The sequence below is a fragment of the Cryptomeria japonica genome, chromosome 3 (assembly GCF_030272615.1).
Source record: "Cryptomeria japonica chromosome 3, Sugi_1.0, whole genome shotgun sequence".
Taxonomy (NCBI): domain Eukaryota; kingdom Viridiplantae; phylum Streptophyta; class Pinopsida; order Cupressales; family Cupressaceae; genus Cryptomeria; species Cryptomeria japonica.
Window position 1 is genome coordinate 198,390,463 of NC_081407.1, and position 22,433 is coordinate 198,412,895.

The window sequence follows — 22,433 nt, forward strand, 5'->3', positions numbered from 1 at the left end:
TTTTTAAAATGTTTTTTTTTTGTCATTTTATTAACCCAGCCAGTAGCCGAGTCTAGGGCTCAGGACTCGCTGAGTCTGGCGATTTTGAGCCAAAATCGCCAACTCGGCGAGTCTGGCGAGTTTACTCTCCAGACTCGGCCGAGTCCGAGTCCGAGCCCCTGGGACTCGTTTGGCCTGACTCGGACTCGGACTCGCCGAGTTTGGGCGATTTCGGGCGAGTCTCATTTCTCTGACTTAAATACATATCGGACATGTAGCACCAATCCATAAGTATATACACATAGTATGAAATAGCACACATGTAAACATGAAGTAATATACGTAAGGCATGGAGCATTCCCGTAAAATACAAAGTAATATACCAATACGTTGAGGCACGAAGTATGCACATAAGACATGTAAGGCCTGAAGCAATACACAAATATATGTAGGGTACAAAGCACATATAAGAAAGGCACTCATGGAGTGGACATGCTCAAGACACGTCAGTCATGAAGCAACACATAAAGACACAAGGCATACATGCTGAAAAACATATTAGACATGAAGCAATCACATGAATACACGTAGTATAAATACAAAGAATACATGAACCATACATTAGGAAGGTGCATGATGTAATTGTTGTCATTTTATGACACCCTTGGTCCATAAATGAGAACCGATCAGAGATATGTTCTATGGACCAGCGCTGCCTCAGTTGATCAAAGAGAAAAGAATGGAATCATGAAGTGTGAAGTGTGAAGTGTGAAGTGTTGTCTTGCCAGAACTCCGGAACCCCCAGGTTCCCAAGTTCCTAAGTCTTCTCTTCCTCAACCCCGGAACTCTGGAACCCCCAGGTTCCCAAGTTCCTAAGTCTTCAACCCCAGAACTCCAGAACCCCCAGGTTCCCAAGTTCCTAAGTCCTTGACCCCGGAACTCTGGAACCCCCAGGTTCCCAGGTTCCTAAGCCTTTCTTCCTTTCTTTCTCCAGAACTCTGGAACCCCGAGGTTCCAAAGTTCTCTTCCCTTGCTTCCCTTCTTTCCCGGAACTCCAGAACCCCGAGGTTCCAAAGTTCCTTCCTTATCCTTTTTTTCAGTTCTCCGGAACTCCGGAACCTCGAGGTTCCAAATTTCTTTCCTTGTCTTCCCCACTTCGGGAACCCGAGTTTCCGAAGTCCTCGGACTTCCTTCCGACTGGCGCCACTTCTGAATGGCGTGATCGACACTCAAGGCTTTAATGCTCCAACAGTTTTGGTGACTTATGCACCTTTTTTTGTGGAGCCACAGGAGTGCATTGAATGTTTTTGGCAGGATTTCCATCAAGGGAGGTACGAGGCCATGTTTGTTGTAGTGCCTTATGTCATGTCTACATACTCTAACTTTGGAAGTTCAGTCAATCCACCCTTCTCAAGGTTGCCTTTTGTGGGTATGGCTAGGTTGCTTGCATGTACAAAAGTCAAGTGCATGCACTTCCCTGCACTCCCAGACTGACATGCAGGGGTCATGATCACTCTTGTAACCATTTTTCTATATAAGGTTGTTAAGCCTCATTGTAAAGGGTTCTCTCCCTGCTGCCTTGAGCTTTCCTATGCTCTTTCTCTTCTCTTGAAGACTTGTACTTATTTTTGCATTTTTGCAACTGTAAGTTTGGCCTTTGGCCTTTGAATGAATTGAAATTACATTCTTGCCTTCCTTCAACTTATGCATGTTGTGTATGTTTCCTTACCTTCATCATAAGTGTATGTTTTGTGGCTTTTCTCTCCATATATGCTGTGTTAACTCGTTTTTCTGAGTGTGACTTGTGGGAATCCTCCTCCCCTCTTGACACTCAACAAATTCTAACCTCCATACATGCGTTTGGGTCACTCATACAACTGAAGTTTGTGCATCTCTTGGGTATTTCAGTTGATTCCTTATGCCATTTCGGGTGGGGAGAGGAACAATCTCTTATCTTGGTGCATCACCTCCTTTCATTTTAAGCATTTCTCTCTTCCTTTTTCCTCTGTATGTTAGGGTAGTTTAAAAGTAAGATTTGAGTTGTTGAGTTGGTTCAATACCTGCACTTGGATTGAGAAGGAAGCCGGCCTTCTCCAGAGATTCAACCCCCTTGCGCAAGGTCCCACACTTCGGGGTTGTTTCCATGTTTCACAAGGTTGCTAAGTTGATAGCTCAGCAAGGGTGTGCGCTTTTGTGATAACAGTAATCATGCCGAAAACATGACAGCATTAAGCAATCTCAAAAGCATTCATACAAACATACATATATAACGGAGCAATCAGGCTGAAGACGCATCAGGCATATAGTAAACACATAAATATCTGCAAGCCATGAGAATGAAACATACACTAGAGAGAAATATACATAAGACATATGAATACACTTGAGCATAAAGTATCCCCTTAGGGAATGAATGCAAATGAATGCATGAAACAGAAACAGATAAAAATACAAATATATACATACATACATATTGATCTATAGATATTTATAGTTCGATTAATTGTAAGAGAGTTTGTTGCAGATTATTGATTTGGGAATTGAGACATGATTGGGTTGCCCAGCAAACTCATGCTGAGCCCCTCTTGGCCCAATTAGCGTGGTGTGGGTCTTATTCTCCTAATCATGCCCTTACTCATGTAAATTATTAATGTAGGATGGTATGGATAGCATTGTGGAGTTCTCAGTTCTACCATTCTAAGCCCCAGAGCAGATCTCAGCCCTCCTGGCCTATTGCAGACCTTGTCATCAATAGGTGGACTAGATGATAAACCTTAACCCTCTTACCTACCTAACTCATCCTTCCTTACATTTCTATTTAGATTATTAAATCAGATTATATGTTCACAAGAATTACACAAATTGTTGTCTGGTCATTAAAGATCAGTTGTCCCAATGTTCATTTGTTGGTAGTTTAATTGCATTCAACAGATTACTTTATTAATAATGTGTTGGTGATATTGTTAATTTATGACTTACAATGTCTTGTGTATTGGAACAAGGACATGATCGGGGTTGCCCAACCATCTCATACTAAATGGATACAAAATTTAGATTTCAAATGGAAACCTCGATGAGATTTAGAACTTTAGATAACATAACGCAGGGTTTTGAGTTGGGTTCATTAATTATTTTAAGTAACCATCATACATTTCATCATCCTAATGTTGAATATATATCACAATATTTGCACTATATAGATAAGTTGCTTTCTACCTAAATAATCCTCACCATATTAAAAACTGATCAGCTATTGTGATAACCTTTGAGATATTTACTAATCCCTCTAGATTTCTAATACAATATTTAGGATTAAAACCTAGCAGCATTTACTCCTCAAATGGGATAAATGCTTTCAGTCGATTTGGGGAAATATTTTAACATTGAATTGTACCAATCCTAGCACCTCCGACTAACAAAACCAACATAATCAACTCATGCTAATACTTTGAATAGAGTTTACAATTCAACTTTCATACTTCATATGTATGCCACAAGCAAATGACTCTTGTGATTACTACTCAACATTTCCTTTTTTTAATGGAACTTTTTTCCCAAAGTGAAAAGGAAGTTATGAAAGCATTAAAGGGATATAGAAAAATAAAAGATAATATGATCCTTTGGTTAAAATAGAGATTAAGGAAAAATATTTATGAATACTCTTTTAAAAGGGAGGAATAATTGTATTTATTAAATAATAATTGAAAACAACTCAGGGTACGAAGTACACCTGTAAGCACATATTCTTAGTGCAAGTAGGCACACATTTTTGTGTAAGTAGGCACATATTTTTGTGTGAGTAGGCACATGATGTGTTTTTACACAGGTTATCTACGGAGTGCCATAGCTATGAGGGCCAATACCATTAAAATTTAAAATCTTCTTAGGGTGAGAGTGACCTTTCCAAGTGTTGTAAATCAAATAAGTACTAAACTTATTGTTCAAAGTTATTTATAATTAAAAATGAATGGGATGGATTTGATTTAATAAATTTCTCTAAAGATGTTATTTATTCCTTTTTTTATCATATTTATATTGTTGGATGTCAATTTATATATTAATGATGGTAATCTTAATGTGCTTAACTCTTCAACTAGTTAATATTGATAAATAAGCATTTTTTGTTCATTTGAATCTAAATTACATATATACTTTACAATCTTTAAAACTCAATCTAATAAATTATAATATATATGCTGCCATATAATATTATCTTTTATATATTAAATCTATTCAATTTTATTCTCACATAAAAAATAGCATTACACTTTTCCTAGCCTCCCTTCTTACAATTGGAAACAAGATAGAAAAGCATCACCATATAATGTCCCCCTAATTATAATATTTCCATGTTGGAGTCAACAATATCAATTCTCCAAGAAAGGTACATCTGCTTTACAACAAGGTACACTCCAAGGACGTTCCTACCACTAACAGTGCCTCTTTACCATAATCCAATGCCAATAAACAAAAAAGCATTCCACGAACAAAACTGCCATCAACCAAGTGCACCAACTAGCATGACCAAAGATGGGTACAAAAATGATAATGATTCAAAAGTGCTCCACAACATAACAAGGTCTTTGCGCCAACACGCGTTGTATGTAATGCAACACCAAGCAGTCAAGGGGAGGCATGTAATACCAACAAGAAATAAATTCATCAGATCAAAGGGAAAGAGGATCGATCAGCAATCTAATACTACAATCTGCAAATTCAATCTATCTAAAAACAGTAATCAGCCAGATATATACATATATATATAAGTCTGATAATTGGGTAAGAAGGAATAGAGTAACAATTGGAAATAAGAAACCCGAGCATAGGGGTATTAATAAATTAACCAGAGATAAGAAGAATAAACAAGAGTTATGAGATCTGAATAAAGTCAATAAGGGGAGAAGTTCTGATTTAATACGGAAGATGGATATGATGAAATAAGTTCATCAAGCATGGCATCGGCACTTGAATACAATCTGCAAACTCCATATATAAATCAGCAAATCATTAAAACAGATAAATCATCCAAGCAGATAGAATCATTCAAAGCAGCTCAAATTATTCAAGCAGATCAAACTATAATCTGTTAATATTCCAATCTCGTGTACTGCAACAGTCTGTCAAAAGGGTAAGGAAGGGATCTGCATTAAGGGAGAACAGATTTAGGGCACCCTGCGACAGTAGCAAGTAGGGAGAACAGCTATTAGGGCACACTATTGCACTGTTAAAGGGAGAGAATGGCTAAGGGCATCCTGCTGCAATTTCCCTTCCAACCCCTATGTCGAGGGACTGTTATGAATCCAAAGAATCTCCAGCCATGGAAGAATGGAGGGAGATTGCATGCTAATCAGACATGCTGCATATTGATATATGATCTCCTTGCTCTAATACTAGATTTGTTTCATGAACTATGTCTACAATGTAACCTAACTCAATTACAGGTTTCTGGAACATGCTTAGCTCATCTTATTTTAAGTAAAGAATGTACCCCTAAATATATTATATGTTTGTTTCATTCGGTTTTGTGAATTTAGGGCAAAATCTAGAGTGGTCCAGCAAGGGGACATTACATGCAAAAAGATCCAATCACATCCCTAAAGTCAATTTGACAAGAATGTGGAGGTGGATTTTTCCAAAAAAGGCTGAAACCATTAGTTATAATTTGCAAATATCATGGGTTCTAGCCAAGTCTAAAGCTTTACATCATGAACTGTAGTAAATGATGAATATAAATTAGAAGATAGATCTGCAATCATAGATTGGGACTATAGTTTCGGGATAAAAATTTTATATATTTGATGCTATGCTACTGGCATTCAATTCTATTAAAGACTCCTTTGCCATGATCCCTGTATGGGTATGCCTCCCATATCTCCCACAAAAATTCTAGTGCAGTTCCGGCCTATAAGTGATTGGCCATACCTTAGGAAATTTTCTGTAAGTTTCTGAAGATACCAATGAATGTCTCCATGCTACATTTGCAAAAATAAGTGTGGAAATGGATTTAGAAAAGGGTCTTCCAGAGACTACTTTTCTAAAAAATAATAAATTATGTTAGACTCACTATTGCCTCTGTTAATATTCCCTTATGTATTTGTAGATGCTTCAGGTATGAACGTTTTGCAACTTCTTAATTGAAAAAGACACTTAATGTGAGAATGAGTCGTCAAATGCCACATAGTGGCAAGAGGTTGAGGGCCAGCATTATTGCATAGACCTGGGATTGGCACAAAAGGAGGTTTCCTTAGCCCAACCAAACAAAGACCAAATGTCATAGTTGTCAAAATCAACATTAGGAATAGAAGTGAAGGCAAAACTTTCAAAAGTGACCTCTTCATGCTTGCCTCCCAAGCATGGAGAGCACGAGAGACCTCTTTCCCCTCCCCAAACAAATGCCAAGGTCTCTAATGATCACAATATGATTGTGCAAATTGTCTTGGACCAAGATGATTGGAAGGTAGTAAGGAAGAAAAATGGCTCCTCCAAAAGAGGCTTGCATCCACTCCATATGACTCTCTACTCCTATGCTAAATTTGAAGATGATGGTGGAAGTTTTGTTTGATTAACTTGCTATTGACCAAGATTGATTTCCTATATAAAGGAATGTGGCAAATGCTCCCCTAATAGTAGGTATTGAAGCAATAAATTGTTATCAATTTATTTAAGGGAGTGAACTCCATATACACACCTTTCTTATCAAAAAAAAACTTACCTCACACCAAGCATCATCAAGAACCATCATGTCCCCTTTCTCAAAACTAAGGAAATAATTAAATAATTAAATTTAAGTTGTCAAAAAGCAACTTTGTTATATTTCTAAAAGACGATTTATATTTAATTATTCAAAAAGGCGATTAAAAAGTGAATGAATAAAGTTGCAAAAGTAAGTAAAAAGGGTATTAGAATAATATCTTTCTCTTTGTGTTATTAATGGTCATTTAACTTGTTTCTAATTTTGCCTCTAGTTAACAATTGTTTCTTTTAGAAACATCGCCTTTGTAATTCTATTTAAAGGAGCTTTGTCTCCTTGATTCTTTGAAATCCATATGCTTTTGCATCTGTATTATGGTATCAAAGCACTGGTTATTTTCGAAATAATTTTTCAATTAAAAATTCGTCACGAATTGACGAATTTTTAACTTTTTTTTTTTGAAAAATTTCTTTTTTATTCGAAATTGCTACTTTGGCAGTTCGTTTTGGCTGCACTACTAGGGTTTTCAGCTATTTTCTGGCTAATTTCTGCCCTCTCCCGCAACCCGTCTCTCCTGCATTTCGCACGACCACGCGACGCGATTTTTTTCCCTCCTGCAAAATTTTTCTGCCATTTTTTGACGGAAATCTGCATTTTCAGTTAGGGTTTTTACCCTTCAGATCAAGTCAAAAAAAAATTCCGATTGCTAATTCTTGATGGGTTTTTTGAGATCTCAATTGGGTCGTCGTTAGAATTTTCTAGGTGCCTCGATTTTTGAGCCAGCGGATCCAGATTCCGACAACAGATTCTTTTTGGGTTTTTCGCAAGGATTTCTGGTTTGTCTTTGGATTTTTCTGGGTCAGTCGGAATTTTTTTCTTGAAATTTGTGCCCGTTGTACTTCATTTTTTGAAGTTTGTACCTGCATCTGCCTCTCTTTCTGCATTGGTATTCAATTTTTTTGAATTCCGTGCCAGCGCTTCTCATTTTTTTCATTTTTGTGCATTGGGAAACGTGCAAGATGGCGTCATTGACCAACTTGATGTTGGAAGGCAATTAGGTTTTGTGCACTTAGCATCTTCTCAGTACCTTGTTTTTTGTGCCTCGAAAAGCATGAAGATGGCTTATGGGCATCGATGTTTGTTTCGATTTTTAATATTTTTTTACCTAAAAAAAATTCTGATGGGTTTTAATATTTTTTTCCCTTGAAAAAATCTGTGGGTTTTAATAATTTTGTCCTAAAAAATTATCTGTGGGGTTTTAAATATTTTTTGTCCCTGTAAAAAAAAAATCATGGGAGGGTTTATGATTTTTTCCTCAAAAATTGTACTTTGTTGTAGTTTGTTTTTAGTCACACCTGGAGTTGTTGTGCGAACATCTGCACTAGTCTCTTCTTTGCAGTCTATTTTCAGGCATCTTGCTCATCTGCAATAGTTTGGAGGGTTTGCCGATTTTTTCCTCAAAATCGTGACAGTTGTTCTTGGTGTGTCTCTGTTTACAGGGAGGGACAGTTCTCCAACATCAAGTTGGACGATTGGTGTTGTTTTGGGTATCTCCAGAAGTTCTGCAGTTTCTCGGAGGGTTGGTGGCAAACTCATCTCAAGTGGCAGAGTTAGTGGCAGGCTCTTGTCTTCTGTTGCAGTGTGTTCTGAGAAGAAGGGGGCAACCTTCTCTATTATTTCTCTTGGTCGTTAGAACGATGACCATTAAGGGAGGGTATTAGAATAATATCTTTCTCTGTGTTATTAATGGTCATTTAACTTGTTTCTAATTTCGCCTCTAGTTAACGATTGTTTCTTTTAGAAACATCGCCTTTGTAACTCTATTTAAAGGAGCTTTGTCTCCTTGATTAATTGAACAACATCAATTCTTTGAAATCCATATGCTTTTGCATCTGTATTAAAGGGCACTTTATAACTTTTGAAGAAATAACAAAAAAGAAAAGAAAAAAATATTATATTAATTCCTCGAAAATATTATTGAAGAGGGGATTGTTTTCAAAAGTGTCTTCTTACTCATTCAAACAAATTCATTTTCCAAGAATGAACGTGAGTTCTTTCTTTCTCAAGGACGAAAACCAGAGTTCCCAGACTCGCCGCGAGTCAGGCGAGTTCGCCGAGTTGGCGAGTCGAGCCAAGCTCGGCGAGTTTTGCTGACTCGCGGCTCGGACTCGGCGAGTTTTGGGCAAAACTCGCCTGACTCGCGTTCGCCGAGTTGGCGAGTCGAGCCAAGCTCGGCGAGTTTTGCTGACTCGCGGCTCGAACTCGGCGAGTTTTGCCAAAACTCGCCGAGTTCGAGCTCCAGGACTCGGCCGCGCGATATGGGCAATTCGGATTTTAAAAAACAAAAAAAATAAAAACTTTTTCATTTGTTTTTTTTTACCTTTCTCTTTCATATAACCCTAAAAGGTCTTCTAATTGTTAGTTGTGAGAAGAAGAGAGGAAAAGTGAGAGAGAGGAAGGAAAACAAGAGGCCATAGGTTTGCAACCAGCAAGGAAGAAGAGCATCAAGGAGACCACAAATCACATTGGGGAGGCCATAGGCTTGCATTGAGAGCATCAAGGAGTCCAAAGCAAGACTTCTCAACTCATTTGAAAGAGGTAAGGTAGATTTTGCTGGTTTTTTTAAGTATGTTAATGGATTTTTTTCATTTGTTTGTTAATTTTTTTTTAGTTTAACAGTTAACTTTCCAAATCTTGAATGTTTTTATTTTTTTAGCTTAATTACAATGAGAGAAGTAGAATAATGGCAAAGTGCAAACCCTACATTTTTTTAGAAAAAAATTGTAAACATGTATTTACAATTTTATTTTTTTTTAAAGTAGGGTTTGCTGATTTTTTCTATTAGTTTATAACTTTATTAAATTTTTTTATTGCAGCAGCCTTCACGTTTAAAAAACATTCATTTTTCACAATGCCTAAAAAGGATGAGGCTTGGAAATATACTGAAGACTTTATTGGCAGAAAAAAAAATCAAACAAAATGTTCTTTTTGTAAAGAAATTAATTTTGGTGGCATCAATAAATTTAAATACCATATTGCCGGCATACCTAGCCATGATATTGAGGTATGCAAATTACAAACTCCTGAGGCAAAACGTTTCTGTTATGTCCAATTAGAAACACATGAACAAGAAAAGTTAACTAAGAAGAGGCAATTGGAAGAGTTAAGTGCTATTGGCTCCCATGCACCCACATCCGCATCCGTAGGCTGTGTTGGAGAGGGTTCTTCCATGCCTCCCTTTCACCCTAGTGCTTCTGCTAGTGCTAGTGCTTCTACTTCTACTCCTCCTAGTGGCACTATTACCTTTGGCCCTAGAGTTCGGAAATCCAGGTTGGATAGTTATTTTGTGCCGCATAGTACTCCTAGGGCACAACCCTCGCTTGAGGGCATGGGTTGGAACAAGGAGGTTCATGATGCTGCAAGAAAACAAATTTGCAAGTTTTGGTACTTTTGCAACATTCCATTTATTGCAGCCAGATAATTCTTTTTGATTTGATTGCTTTAAGTTTAAAAGTAAATTTATAGTTTGAAGTTGAACTCTACTTTGTCTAATCATAATCTATTTGTGACAGGTCTCCTTATTGGCAAGGCATGGTAGATTCCATAACCATTTGTGGTGCGGGGTTTAAAGCCCCTACCGATGCTGAGTTAAGTGGCCCCCTCTTGTTACAGATGGTTGAGGATATGAAAGTTGAGCTAGAGGACCACCGACAGTCTTGGAGCCAAAAGGGTTGCACCATCATGACAGATGGTTGGACGGATAGGAGGAATAGAACACTCCTAAATTTTCTTGTTTCCTGCGGAGGTGATTGATCATGATTCATTCTAATTTGTACTTCCCTAAATGCATTGAATAAATTAAATTTTGATTTGTTGAAAGTTTGAAACTCTATTTTCAGGATCCACCATATTCTTGAAATCTATTGATGCTTCCTCACATGTGAAAAATGCCACATACTTATGTGAGGCTATTGAGGAAGTCATACAAGAGGTGGGGGAAGAAAATGTGGTGCAGGTGGTGACAGATAATACAGCAAGTTATGTTGCTGCAAGTAAATTTTGAACTTTTCAAGTCTTGATGGAGAGGCATCTATGATTATTTAAAATTTTCTTAACACATCAAAATTTCTAATTAACTTAAAATTGCTGCAGGTAAACTTTTGATGGAGAGGCACCCGAAAAGTTTTTGGTCTCCTTGTGCGGCCCATTGCCTTGACCTCATGTTGGAGGATATTGGTAAGCTTGAATGGGTGAAATCAATAGTTGAAAGGGTCAAAAATATCAGCAAGTTTATCTACAATCATGCATTGGTCCTTAGCATTATGAGGCAATACACGGGGCAAAAGGAGTTGGCTCGTCCTGGTATCACGAGGTTTGCCTCAAACTTCCTCACACTGAAATCCTTGATAAAATCAAAGGGGGCTTTGAGGCGTATGTTTGTTGGTGAGGAGTGGACTTCCTCATCCTATGCTACGACCACTGCAAGGATAGATGTGGTAAATTGCATTTTTGATGAGCCAGGTTTTTGGACCCCCTGTGGAGAAACCGTGCAGGTAAATTTATTACAATTTAACATTTAGTATCTACTATCTAGTATCTACTATTTAGTAATTTAATTTTAATTTATTAACAATTTAACTTTGCAATTTTTCTTTTTCTTTTATTTAATTTGTGACTTTAATTGTTTTTGTTTAACATTATGTGTAGGTCACTGAGCCCCTCGTAGTTCTCCTACGAGTTGTTGATGGGGAGAAGCCCTCTATGGGCTATATATATGAGGGTATGGATAGGGCCAAGGAGCCATTAGGTCCATATATGCAAGAGATGAGGATAAGTATGGCCCCATTTGGGAGATTATTGATAGGAGATGGCAGAACCAGCTTCACAGGCCCGTCCATGCAGCAGCCTATTACCTCAATCCGGCATTTCGATTCTGTGATGACTTCAAGGCAGATGAGGAGGTTCTTAGTGGCCTGTATACAGTGGTTCAAAAGTTGTGTACTGATGGCACAGCCTCAAGTACAACGCTCCAGCTGGATAAATATAATAATCGAGAAGGGGCAATCTTCTCAAGCAGCATGTGCATAGAGGCTCGAACACAATTGCAGCCAGGTAGAAATATATGTAAACTTAAGATTCTTAAGTTTATGGCTTATGCATTTTAATTTTTTATTTTATAATCTAGCCTTAAAGTTGGAAATGAGTTTGATTTTTTTTTCTTTTTCGTTATTTCAGATAGATGGTGGCAAATGTTTGGGCCCTCAACCCCAAACCTTCAAAAAATTGCCATCCGTATTTTGAGCCAGCCATGCAACGCTTCTGGATGTGAGCGCAATTGGTCCATGTTCAAGCACATCCACTCGAAGAGGCGTAATAGATTGTCTGTGGAGAGGTTGAATGATCTTGTTTTTGTTCATTACAACCTCCGTCTTAGGACCAAATAGATTTTGGACACTGACTCCTCTCTGATCACTTTAGCGGAGATCGATCCAGAGTCTGAGTGGATCACTGAGTCTACCGATCCCGTCTTCACTAAGGAGGACCATGAGTGGGTTGACCAGGCAGACAGAGAGGCTGAGGCTGTGGCTATGGCAGAGGAGGAGGATAGAGCACGATCCGGCACAAGCACCTCACGAGCAGAGACTATGGCTTCTCAGTCATCCAGGACCTACCTTAGACGCATTTGTAGGAGGCAGACAAACTACTCTGAGGCTGAGGATGAGCTAGAGCCTGAGCCATAGACTTGTTTTTGTTTACAGTTATATATATGTTTGGGAACATTTGATGTCATGGATTTTATATACATTTGACAACATTTATAACTCTATATATCTATGTTTTCTATTTCCTTCAGCTACAATTTACATTTCTACACATGTGATGGATGTATGTTTATGTATGTGATCAAATTAGCTTCTATTTGATGATGTTATAGTGTCTTTAAGCTTTATTCAATAATGGGTGCATGAAACAAGTTTTAAATCGTTAAAAATCTCTAAATTTCAAGGGTTTTTTATTTTGCCGAGTCATAGCCAAGTCGTCGCCGAGTCATAGCCGAGTCACGAGTCGAGTCGGCCTTGCCGAGTCCGAGCTGAGTCCGAGTCTGGGAACTTTGACGAAAACCCTCTAGATTGGAGGGTGAAAACCCTCTAGCCTTTCAATAAAATTTCCACCTAGGGATTGCCATTGTGCTACAACTAATATTGACTTCCAGATTCTAGTTTATTTTGGTGTGAAGTTTTCTGAGCTGCGATTGAGGTGATATCATATTATTATGTTTCTTAGTTTTTAGAGATTTTTTGTGAAGCTATTTCCATGCAAGCCATATTATTGATGGTTACATCAATGTTGGATATATTGTGAAGTTTAGCACGGAAAATTGTTGAATTTATTTCCCAAGCTGGTTGTATTTTGTAGGAAGCTAGTAATAATTTTGTAGGCCATACAAGAATGAGGGCCTGAAGTTATTGCTGAAACTCTCATTTTACCTTTGCTCTACAGTCCTAAGTCTGATCGCAGTTATTGAGGTAGTTTATCGGAGGCCATACCATTTTTTGAATGGGGTCATACAGTTTCAAAATCTGGTTGTGCCTCTTCTCAGGCCTTACAAGCTGAAGGAAATAATGTAACATTTGCTGCACCTGTTTGGATAGATTCGTTTCCTTTTTGTGTCCTCACTAACTCTATATATTCACAGTTCAAAAGACTAGATCACAACATTCAATGGTAATGATTGAATCCATACCATGATCAAAGTTGATCGTACAGCTCTCATAAGAATCAATAATTAAAGTTTGGTATCTAAGTTGTGAGTGTAAGTGTTGTTTAACTTTATGCGGTTGCTAATTGATGTTGTCGGGCTGCAACAATAATGTAAGAGAAAATGTGCACTATCCTTCAATCAATGCTGGCTGTACCATTCCCATTAGACCATAATCTCTGCAAATACCATACAGTTCTGCAATCCAACATTATTTTATATTTTTGTTTCTAAATATTTCCCATTTTTTCGTCTACAGTCTTTGAGGTTCCAATTCAACATGCAAGGTATTAGCTTAATTTTCCAGTTTTCAGAATAATGTTTTTCAGTCATGAGGACTTTAAATATTATTCATTGAACAATCATTTTCATAAATAAAAATATTGTAAAAACTAGATGGTTTTTTGAATTGTCAAAGAACTTGGATGGTTTACCATCAGATCCCTGCTTTCATTGTAATAACATTGTCAGTTTATCTACTGAATCCATTTTATTTTTAGTATATTATCTGCCCGTGCGAGGTGTATTGGAATTAGGTGATTTGGTCTGCCATTTTGGCATTGACATATTTCTACTTGTATTGAGCCAATTTGGGTTGATTAGACTTTCTATATCACTATCTGCCATTTTTCACCGATTATATAACTTTGTTTCTATTGTAAATTGGTCAACTAACCACCAATATCTTTCAGTTTAATTCTAGTGTCCTCAATCTAGTTTCTGTATGCTCTCACCTTGCCCACATTGGGAAGTTGGCAATTTGAAAGAGCAGGTATTCGAGTGATTGCAAATAAATTTAATGGCTTTTAGCTAACATCCTACCAGGAACAATACAGTAGTATTAGAGCTAGTGAACTTGCCAACCTATTTTCCATAAGCTAATCATTTTTATGTAGAGCTCTATTTCTAAGTTACTGGGTACGGGGGTCAGGGCCTGGGTGCAGGTGCGGGTTCAGCCCAGGTCTGGGTCCAAGTCCAATATGGGTGTGTACCTAGGTTCGCACCGGATTTGGCCCTGGGTGCAGATTCAAAAAAAATTTCAAATTTCTTGCCTACGTGTCCATGTCTTGTCTTGGCTCCGTGTCCTTTTGTGGAACTTCAATGGGACAGCTCTTCCTCGGGTATATGGGTGACAAACACAATATTTATTAGTTTTAATATTGTTTTTATTTAATATGTTAAAAATGTAATATTTAAAAATTTAAATTAAATTTATATTATAATATATCTATTATTTGTATTATTATTTATATATATATATATACGCACAGACATACCCATACCCAAGGGGAAAAAATTTGCTGTGCCCACAAACCCATATCCGTACCCAAATCGGTAACTTAGCTATATTTCTTATGCATCCTAAGTACAAAGAGCTCTGTTATCATCAAAGAAATAAAGAAATCTGCATATTAGCCAAGGGAAGAACAAAAGACTCCAACGATTAAGACAAATTATTACATATGGCAAACAAGGAGAGAAGAACCATGCTAGAAGATTATTCAAATGAAGCTTGGGTCAACAAACGTGTCGAAGTGCAAGAGTGCCTCAAAGATATGTTGGCTCAGTTGATTCATAGCATGTAGAATAATATGAATGTGCCTATAAACTATAATTGTGAAGGGAGAAATGCAAGGGTCAACACTCATGCTAATACTATCAACAGCATTCAAGGAACCATTATTGGGTCTACTGCTAGCACTTGCCAACCAACTTTCCTTAGTAGAGTGAAAGTCATTCTTGAAGTGGAGTTTCAAAATATGGCGATAGATGGCATCACTGCTCTCTATGTAAAATATAGAAATCTTCTAGCTAAAATCCAAAATGAGATGTCATTCACAAATTTCATGAATTTGAAGAAGTGAAGAAATGGCCTAAGAACCAAACCAAGGCCACAAGTAAATCAAAAGGATTTTTAACATGCCTTGGGGAAGTTGATACTTTCCACCTTTGATGGGTTCAACAAATGTACAGCTCAGGAAACAAAGGAGCAAGGAAAAAGAACATACCCCCGTACAGGTACTGACAGTCCTTTTGCAGCATCTGTGACTTCTCTATAACGTGAGAGACTTTCTTCAATGGTACAATTAATGTTTGATTTTGAGAAAGACTCCGAAGCAGATGCAAACACAGCTACTTCTTTTGCCCCAGCCTCAATAGCTGCATAAAAACCCTGTAAACATGAATATCCAAGTGAAACGTTAATCTCAGTAGCAAAACAATGAAAACAACCTGTAACAGCACATTAAAAAGTTTGCAACTTGAGAAAGCATTTCTACCTTTAAATTTGGTGTTAATACAGGAAGTCGTGAACCCAGAACTGATTTGACACCATTCATGACATCCTTTGCATCTGCCAACTACATCACATTCCCATAGCAATCAACTTAAAGTGAGAACCCGGCATAAATAGACTACAAGCTTTTGAAATGAAGCAGTATCAGTAGTTGCTGTTGACGTATATTTAGAAATATTAGGATTACCAAAGCTGATCAAACTGTTTTAAATTTATCATATACATCTGGCAGCAAATAAATCCATGAATAGAAGTTTTTCTTAAATAACTTACCGGAGTGAGTGGGAAATGCAGATATTAACAAATATGAATGAGAATTATGCAAACAAAGCAGATACCATTGATTCCATTCATAGCATTATGTTAATTTATATAACTAATAATAGTCATGGCCTTAACGGTATTAAACTTCCAAAGCCTGTTGCAAAATGAGAGATCTGTAAATTGGGATTAGGTGATGCAGCCCCTGCCTACCATTAGCCTACAGTCCTACCAAAGCCATTAATTTTGCTGAATGCACCCTCCACCTAAATAATATAATTTGAGATCAAATTCATAGTTTATTGGATTAGATATTATCTGTCTCAACCTGTAAAATCAATTGAATGATTCTTCTATGTAGCAGCCTTTTTTTGTTTAGGATAGCTGGGAGCATCAACACGTCCAGGACAGTTTCAAGAGATGACCAAGCTCTAGTCCTGAATATGCTACTAAGCAGCCATGTCTGCCAAGCTGTTGCCTTGTTACAATGTGCATTGTGGAATTTGAACTGGAGCCACTCTCTTTATAATTGCATCACTCCAACATTGCACCACAACTCCTTGGACTCTAACAATCTAAAATCATAAACATACTTTAAACATGCACATCAGCAATTTCACCATAAAGTTAAGAATTGAAAGTGAAATCTTAGATGGATGCACCAATCACACCAGCTGTTGCTAAATGGACCAGTCCTACCAGCCTCTTGTCTACTAAGGTAGATTTCAATCCAAAGCCAAGAAACCTTAGAATACGCTGCTCCTTCAGTTTCAAGGACCAGCCTTTAGATTTTATTTTCTCTTCACATATGTGGATTTTAAATTGCTTTTTTCTAGAGTTTTATGAAAATGATTTCTCTGTTTAGAGAGCTTGTTATCATTTGGCAACAATGCCATGAGAAATCATGATATTTTGAAATGAACTATAATTTGATTAAGGATAATTGTGAGACTATAGCTGTTATGCGGAAGGCCATTAAGATTTCCCCAAAAACATAATGTTATTAACTTATTAACAACAATGGTGAAAAAAATACTTAACGGAATGTCAAGCTATTTGACCAGTATCTGAAATTTGGGAACAATTGCATTCTTGCTGTCTGCATGGACAAAAGAATAAAGCTTTTGACAAATTTTTATAACAAGGAGCAGTGCCTACCACGATGTATGTCACAATGAGACTATAACAATTGTGAGATCAAAAAGACAATAATAAATTCTAAGTATCATAAATGAGAAATGCCCTTGCACCTACCCATATACTTGGCTTTCCAGATTGGATTTTTTAAATGTATTGCCACTCAGAACACTTGTATCACCCAACTTTAAATGAATGCTAGTAAAATCAATCATCTCAATTTAAGAAATCGCTTAACAGAGTTTTAGAATCCCTTTTTCTTCATCTTTATGTAATTTTCCTACTAGCCAGTTCTGATATTTGAAAACAATTGATCACTACTTCCCAGATTTTTTATTTTGCCTTTGTGTAATGTCCTCGTTTCATCAATCGTCCCTTTTGATAGGGGAGAGGGAACAATAGTCATTAGGGATAACTTCGTCAACATGTAGCCGTCACATGGAATATCGTAAGACCACCTGTTTTTTTTAGAAATGTAAAATGGACACTTAACTATCTACAACTAAGGTTTGAAGGCATGACTCATCATGCAACTCGTTAAAATAACACGTCTACTACAAAGTGTCCAAAAAAAGACTTTTTAAAGATTTGACCAAAACTAAATCTAAAAATGCCTAGTAATTGAAAAAATATATATCATTTCTTGTTAGTAAAATATCATATTTTTATTTAGAGTATAACTTATATGCAACATAAATGGACCAAATATTAGTAACCATAAATATTTGTTATCTCTAACTTATAAATCCAACATAAATGGATCAATAGTTGAACAAAAAAAAAAATTGTTGTTATAGAAAAAAACTCATTATTATATAAAATACAACTTATATCCAACACAAATGGACCAATAGTTGAACACTAAAACTTGTTGAAAATCCTTCTCATTTCATGGAAAAATAGAAGGTATTTTTTGTGCTCACCTTTTATATTTGTGATGGGACAAATTATTAATATGAAATACAATGAATATACATTGCTACCCCAATAGTTGTACACATACGAATACTATTTAATACTTGCTTAAGCATCTTATTTTATTAAATGACCATCTTATTTTTTAAATGACACACTTATAGTGGATAGTTATGATATTTTATTTCAAACAAAAAACTATTTATTTCACTTGTTAATGAATGTATATTTGTACTTTTTATATAACATTTACAGGTTCTTATGTGTTCAACTATAAGTCTATTTTGACCAACATTTGGTTATTTTTTTATTTACATGTGGACTATTTATTTATAATATATAGTATAAATTTGTGGTAAGATTGGATATTATGAGCACAATTGCTATAATGACTATTGGACCCCCATTCAACTACTGGTCCCTCTCCCCTACATGTTTATTGCCCAAGGTACATAATATAGGATAAAAGGTAGAGAAGAAATTGTTTCTTAGGTTAGCTTCAAGGAATACAAATTTTCAACTGTGTTGTGATAGTACAAACTCTTTCAGAAATAATTAAGTACTCGACTAGGGCCCAACCAACATTACAATGAATAAACAAAATTATATTAATGACCAAAGTAGGTCAAAGGTAGATTCAATTACAACAGAAACGTGCTAGCGTAAAAAGCAGAGTTTCATGAAAATGGTTACAGCATCAGATATTGATACAACTAATTTTCAAGATGCCATGTCCCCTTTTTTCAAATTAGAGCCATCGAAAAGACCTTTAGCCTTCCCTCATTTTCTGTATACTAAAGGATAAAGCAAGGAAAATGATTTATAATATTATTTTAAGTTGGTCCCAATAGTCATATATTTAAAGGGTAACTTAATAATATTATTATAATTAATTAAAAATGTTTCAAATAGTTAATTATTAAAAAAAGTATTTTTAAATATTTTGGAATGAAATTTTAATTCGAAGGACCATTTTGGAGAGGTTTAAAAAGGTGGTAGTTGGCTTCATTTGGCATTTTCACTTTCCAAAATTGAGCTTTGTGTTCAATCTTCACATCCGAGGACAAACACTTGGCTGTTTGAAGATCTTGGGGGATGAAAACCCTCTTGGCTTTCCATCACCAAATTTGGGGATGAAAACCCTCGTCTGTGTAGGGCATCTCCACAAAGGGTTGCATAGGAGCTGAAATTTGGTGATTCCATGCAAGTTTTCAGAATTTTGGCAATTGGATTTGCAAGCAAATATTTTGGTGTTGTCAACAGGATTTCATGTCTACATTTTTTAACTTCACATTTTGTTGCTGATTTATTCACTATTTTGGAGCACCTACATATTTGAGGGAATTATGTACTATTTAAGGGTTTTTCCTAAGTGGTTGTACAACATCAAATGCATCCTGCTGGAGCAATCAGCATTTTCCATTACTTGGCCTTGGCTGCCAGCCTGCCAGCACTAAGGAGGGTTTGACATTATTGATTGATGTTTCCAGACCTGTTTCTGGTTGCTTATTTGCTGTTCCCACAGCCACCACATATCAGCATACTTTGAGGATCATTTACTACACATTCCAGATCAAATTGAAGCCTTTCAACAGTGCACAGTGACATTTCAGGGTTATCTGGCCATAGAAACAACAATTTGTGATCTTTTTTCAGTCATACAATCAGCACATAGATACAGATCTGCTGTTTACCGCTACAACTGATAAATTAAATACAAGAAATAATAATGTACATGACAATGCATACCAGACACAGCAGTAAAATATATGTTTATTCGCACATGCAATTATTACATAGAAGAAGAACAAAGATGGTCGGCCAAGGATTACAATTGACCCGACTATTCCATACTACCTTCCTTGGCAGTACATAACATATTTAAAGGACCTGACGGTTGCCGAGAGGTACACAACCGTCAACCAACCGATACATTAACTACCCAAGAGTGACAACCCACTTAATACAAGTAATTAATACAACATTATCAAATATAACGATAGGCATTTTATGCCGACTACATCATCCCCCCCAAAAAAAGTCGTCTTCCAGACGACAAGTAAACATCAAGTAATATCTGGAAAGACTAATGACAAGAGTGTAGGCAATGACTTGTACTAGACAACCCCAACTTGTAGTGTACCTGCCAAATCAAATAGGGGTTTAGGGGCAACGCTCCCAACGGGGTCAAGGGGCAGCACCCCTTGCAGGGTCCGAGGGCAGCACCCCTTGCGAGGTCGAGGGGTAGCACCAAATTTAGACCTTCAGAACCACATGAAACTCCTTGGCACACATCATTTTTTTGATTTTTTAAGATGCAAAAAGCAATACTAATGAAGTCAAAAAATCGAGACTTTGCAGTGTTAAACCACAACTCAAGTGGTATTTCCACGTATAGCTTGCAACTTTTATTCACTTGCAGCCTTGACTCATTCCTCACGTACGGCTTGCTTATGTACGGTAGACATTGTACGGTTAGAGTCTCTCGACATACAGACTCTTCAGCTTGTTTCTTCATACGGTGTTCTTGTTTGTATGATATATTTCCGTACATCTTGGCGACCTCTTGCGCATACGGCTTTGCTTCCTGCCTTGGCCGTGCAACGTATGGATGGTGATGCCCATACGGAGTGTTCCTCTCTTCTTCGTACAGTATCCCGACAAACCTCCATTGTATGGATTTGTGTACGGACCCTTCTTCTCCACCATACGTTGAAACATTTTCCTTCCTATGTAGGCCTCTGTTCAGTTCATACGGACTCCTCCCTACTTGCCCATACGGTGTACTCCTCACATACGTTGTTCTTTTCTTTCTTCCATACACCTTCCTCACATACAGCTCACCTAGCACCTCATCTTCTCCCACATACGGTGTGTTCTTTCCACCTTTTCCACCTCTATATGGGCCGCTCTCGTGCATTTTTTGTTTGTCATATGGATTACTCGTTCTAATGCTTGTCTGGTTGTTTCTCAGTACATACAATCTCTACCCGTACAGTGTATTCCTTATGTATGGTGTTCTTCCCTTGTACGGCTCCCTTGCATATGACTTGTCGAGCTTGGATGGTACTTTATCTCCTTCGTACGGCTTACTCCTTTCCACTCCCACATATAGCGTGTGTTCTTTCCTTCTATATGGTTCTATTGCCTTGCTCACGTGCAGCCACCCACTCAGCCCGTAAAGATTCCTCCACCCCCTTGTCTTCTTGTACGGCATAGACATTTCTTCCTCATACGATCTTGACACTTCTTCTTGTATGGTCTTGACCCTTCCTTTCTGTACGATTTTTCACCCACCCCATACAGCCATTCTTCGTGTAGCCACTTTTTCTCTCTAGACAACTTGTCACATGTGTTAGAACTTACCCTTTGGATGTCTATGGCGTTCTACTTCAACTCGTACGGTTCCTTCGAATTTACTTCCCCCCTTCGTACAGTTCTTGTACATAGCTCGTGTGTGGTCCTTCCCTCAACCCCGTAAGGTTCCCCAATACTACTTTGGCCCACATGTGAGTCTACGTACAGATTTTGCACTTCTTCGTTTTCGTTGATTTGTAGCATGTTGCACTCGAGGTGCGAGACTTCGTAGTCCTCCATATGCCAATGAAATAATCCATTCAAGGAACTCGTCTCATCTTTCTTCTAGCTCGAGCACCCCTTCATCATTAGATTCCATCATTTTATATCCCCTCTCCCTCCCAAAATTTCCACCCTCAGACTCTGAGTCGAAGGATGCCAATTCTCCACTCACCGCCTGGTTCCTCAAGTCGATGACGTGCTTCCTCCCATTACCACTCTCGATCGAGAGTGTGTTCTACTTCCAATTATGATTTGCCTCGCAGTAATCAACCATCCCCTCCCGAGGAGTGCATCGTACGCCTTCTTTTGTAACAGGATGACTACATGAATGATGAATGATGGATTTTAATAACGTCCACAAGGCCAAAGTAGCCTATGGGACCCACAGAAAGCACACACACCCCAGAAAATCGAGGCATTAGGACTTTAAACAATATGTAACATCTTCTCAAGATCTGCTCTTCTGCAGTGAATCTTAATTAGCAAACTTACCATTTTGAGTTTTGTTTCCTCAAAGAGCGTGTTTAATTTGTCCGTTTTCAAAATGTCTTCATAAATGATACGGATGTCACTGTATGTCGGGCATTCCATGACAAAATGCCACTCCATCTCTATTGCTCCTGTGTTACGAAATAGGCATATTATTTTCTCCCATTCTTCTTTAGGCACCTTCCACCTACCTGTTTCACATTTCAAGTGATGACAGCTGATTCGAAGCTGAGCCATTAGCATTTTAGCTTTCCATTTAATATTTGCTCCTATGTAAGTTTTTTCTACATGGTCCCCTGTGGGTTTGAATTTTGTGATATACTATT

At 37.4% G+C, this 22,433-nt stretch overlaps 2 protein-coding genes across 3 annotated transcripts in view; one reads left to right on the forward strand and one right to left on the reverse strand.

Annotated features, from left to right (window-relative positions):
- The window catches only part of LOC131061586 (uncharacterized), a 111,475-nt gene that overhangs the window by 16,508 nt on the left and 72,534 nt on the right, over window positions 1-22,433 (reverse strand). For both annotated transcript variants that reach the window (XM_057995348.2, XM_057995349.2), the window contains exons 6-7: window positions 15,710-15,790; window positions 15,440-15,603 (exon numbers count right to left, since the gene is read on the reverse strand). In XM_057995348.2, the coding sequence (XP_057851331.2) occupies window positions 15,440-15,603; window positions 15,710-15,790 (245 nt within the window). The remainder of the gene's footprint in view (window positions 1-15,439; window positions 15,604-15,709; window positions 15,791-22,433) is intronic.
- On the forward strand, window positions 10,566-12,033 carry LOC131874592 (uncharacterized). The gene is made up of 3 exons (XM_059218158.1): window positions 10,566-11,223; window positions 11,378-11,782; window positions 11,906-12,033. The coding sequence occupies exons 1-2, from the start codon at window positions 10,834-10,836 to the stop codon at window positions 11,756-11,758; spliced, it is 771 nt and encodes a 256-aa protein (XP_059074141.1). The 5' UTR covers window positions 10,566-10,833; the 3' UTR covers window positions 11,759-11,782; window positions 11,906-12,033.